The following is a 2700-nucleotide window of genomic DNA, read 5'->3' as shown; positions in this document are numbered from 1 at the left end:
ACTCGACGACCAAAGCGTCCGCCGGGACATCAGCAAAGAGGTACGAGATCGTCGCGAGGCCAAAGAGGATGGCGACAACACCGCCCTTGTCCTTGGCGTTGTAGTTGATCGTCGCATTGTCGGCCGCCGTGCGGTCGATCGGGTCCTTGAGGCCGACGGCGTCCACCGGGTAGTACGGCTCGCCGAGGTCCATGCACGAGAGAACCAGGAGGAAGCAGAGGCAGCACGTCCAGCCGATCATCATCCACGACTTGCGGCGGTAGCCCTTGATGGGCACGCAGTCCGAGATCATGCCGATGAAGGCCTTGAGCGACCAGCCAATGTTGACGAGGGTCTTGGCCGAGTTGTACTGCGCGCCGGTCATGTGGTAGTAGCCGGTGAAGACGGGGTAGAGAATGTTGGGCAGGCAGCCGTAGACGAGGCCGACGCACACGTATTGGGCAAGCAGACCGAGCACTTCGCGGCTCAAGTAGTCGGGCGCGCCACCGGCGCGGAGAGCGCCATCTTCAAGGTCGACCGGCGTCTTGCCATCGTCGTAGTCTTCGCCCGCTGGCTTGTCTTGTGTCGCCGAGACGTACGAGACGCGCTCTTGGAGCTCCATACCACCAGTGCGCTTGGCTTGCATCTTGGTCGTGGCGAGGCAAATTCAAAACTGACTGAAGTGCGATCGGTGAAGAGGACTTGGGACACGCTGGGCCCTCGGCGTTTCTCGTCGTCGAATTGCCTTCTTGAATCAGACGCGGGACCTGTAGAAAAAGTTGACGGGCAATTTGTATGGCAGGCAACGTACCAGCCTTGGATGGGTGCTCCCACTGTACCACCCCTGGACGACCGGTGAGAACGAGCGTGTTCGATGCGCTTCCGCTTCTTCGCGAGCGCGCTTGGTGGCTGCGGCGGGCGCATTCCGATCACTCTCGTGCGCTTGGCCGTGTCAACGGACGGGCGGCAACGTGGTGCGTTTGTCGCTCTCGTGGCAGTGGCGTGAGAAAACGACCGGGCTCAGGTGATTCGCAATCAGATATGACGCGTTTCTTATTTAAAGTGCAACTCTACACCGTTGTAATGCGCCTTGAAAGACTCTGGGAAGCTCTTTGAGAGGGGCACCGACCATGTAGATGACAATGGCCCATGCTCTGTGCGTGATGTAGTCTCGGTGTGGCGCGAGCTTTGCGTGCTGCGCACTCGGACGTTGTCCGAGTCGGTGGCCAGAGATCCAATAACGTTGTCGTTTGACCGTGTCGTCCTACGGTCGCCGCTTCAACCCACTCCACGTAGCACCTTACCATGCCGTGTTGCAATACCAGCTACAAGTCCAGTGGCGACACAAGACGACGGTGTCAGTCCGCTCCCAATCATGTGTACATGGAAGTATAGATATACTAGTACGGGGACCAACCGATCGGTAATAGACGACCCACTTCAACAACAAGCGATCCGTAATGTCAAAACGCTGGGTCGGATCAGATGGACATTCGCTTCGAACTCGGAACGAAGATTATCAGAGAAATGGACTGGCCTATTCCATGTATTAATCCACCAAAGCCAAGGCGATTCGTTTTCTTTGCGCGTTGACGTAAAAAAAAAATTGAAGGCGGTGTGCCCCTTCGGTAGTTGGCGCTGTCAACTAGTCACGACTTGGTAGGACAGGGCTTGTTAAGGACTTGCCGAGATACAACCACCCATGTCGACGCGATTGGGGGCTCGCTCACAGCCATAAATGATGACACAGCGTCCTCAACGACGTTTCTCTTGGATGTGGCAGCCCGACATTGTCGCCGGCGCGCGCATTTTTCTAGTTCGTTGTTACTTGTCTAATTAGCGCACTGCATGCTGAACGCTTTCGGTGGAAGCAAGGAGTCACTACGGACCATCATTTCGTCGGATAAGAATTTAGCGCTAGCATGTGCACCTCCAGCTTATTTCACATGCTTCGTGCGAACATCAGCAGGAGAGCCCTGTTTGCCGGCTTCTGTATCTGTGCGTGAAACGTAGACCCGAGTGACGCATGTCAGTAAGCGATGTATATTCTATGGTCGAAGCTGCACACCGTCCATAATATGGGCGGTGGTCGGAATTGGATGGCCGATGAGTCATGCAACATGTGTCTTTCCGTTGAATGGGTACTAGCTCCAGATGTGCCAGGCCGCGTCGAATAGAACTCGAGGTCCTCGGCACCGGTGCACGCTGACAGACAGATTGAAACAGCACCAAAATCATACTGTACATCCTCCCATCGTGGCAACTGAAGTTGGTGAAGTGAAGTAGTTTTTACTGGTATTTCCTTGGCGTCCAAGACCAAGGTGTTAGCTAACAAACTATCATGCAACGAGCCCTCGGTGTCCGACGATAGATAGATATTTATGTGAAACGCATCCGCCGAGTCGAATGGAGGCAAGTCCCCCACTCCTAGCTAGCTACCTGGAGTGGATATTCAACACAGATGTGGTCATTGACTGACCTAATGGTTGTATGCACTGTTTAACGCGCTCAATGACACTAGAAACAACTGCGAAAAGGCGCAACCATGCAAGTAAACACAAGACACTACATTATAGCAAAGAGCTAAACAAAAGGAGGCTTAGCAGCCGTCACCGCCAGCAATGACCAAGCACGACGTCGACTCAAACATGGAGAGGATGCTGCACGTGATCGAGTAGACGAGCATGCAAAAGCAGAAGATGAGGACCGCACCACCGACGA

General features: G+C 54.5%; 1 protein-coding gene across 1 annotated transcript in view; it reads right to left on the bottom strand.

The window, feature by feature from the left end:
- SDRG_06797 (hypothetical protein) overlaps positions 1-704 on the bottom strand; it is a 1784-nt gene extending 1080 nt beyond the window's left edge. The window contains exon 1 of the mRNA XM_008612602.1: positions 11-704. Within this exon, the coding sequence (XP_008610824.1) occupies positions 11-625 (615 nt within the window). The 5' untranslated portion in view covers positions 626-704. The remainder of the gene's footprint in view (positions 1-10) is intronic.
- Positions 705-2700: the final 1996 nt, after the last annotated feature.

This window comes from Saprolegnia diclina, assembly GCF_000281045.1.
Source record: "Saprolegnia diclina VS20 unplaced genomic scaffold supercont1.18, whole genome shotgun sequence".
Lineage (NCBI taxonomy): Eukaryota > Oomycota > Saprolegniomycetes > Saprolegniales > Saprolegniaceae > Saprolegnia > Saprolegnia diclina.
This window is presented reverse-complemented; position numbering and strand designations above follow the sequence as displayed.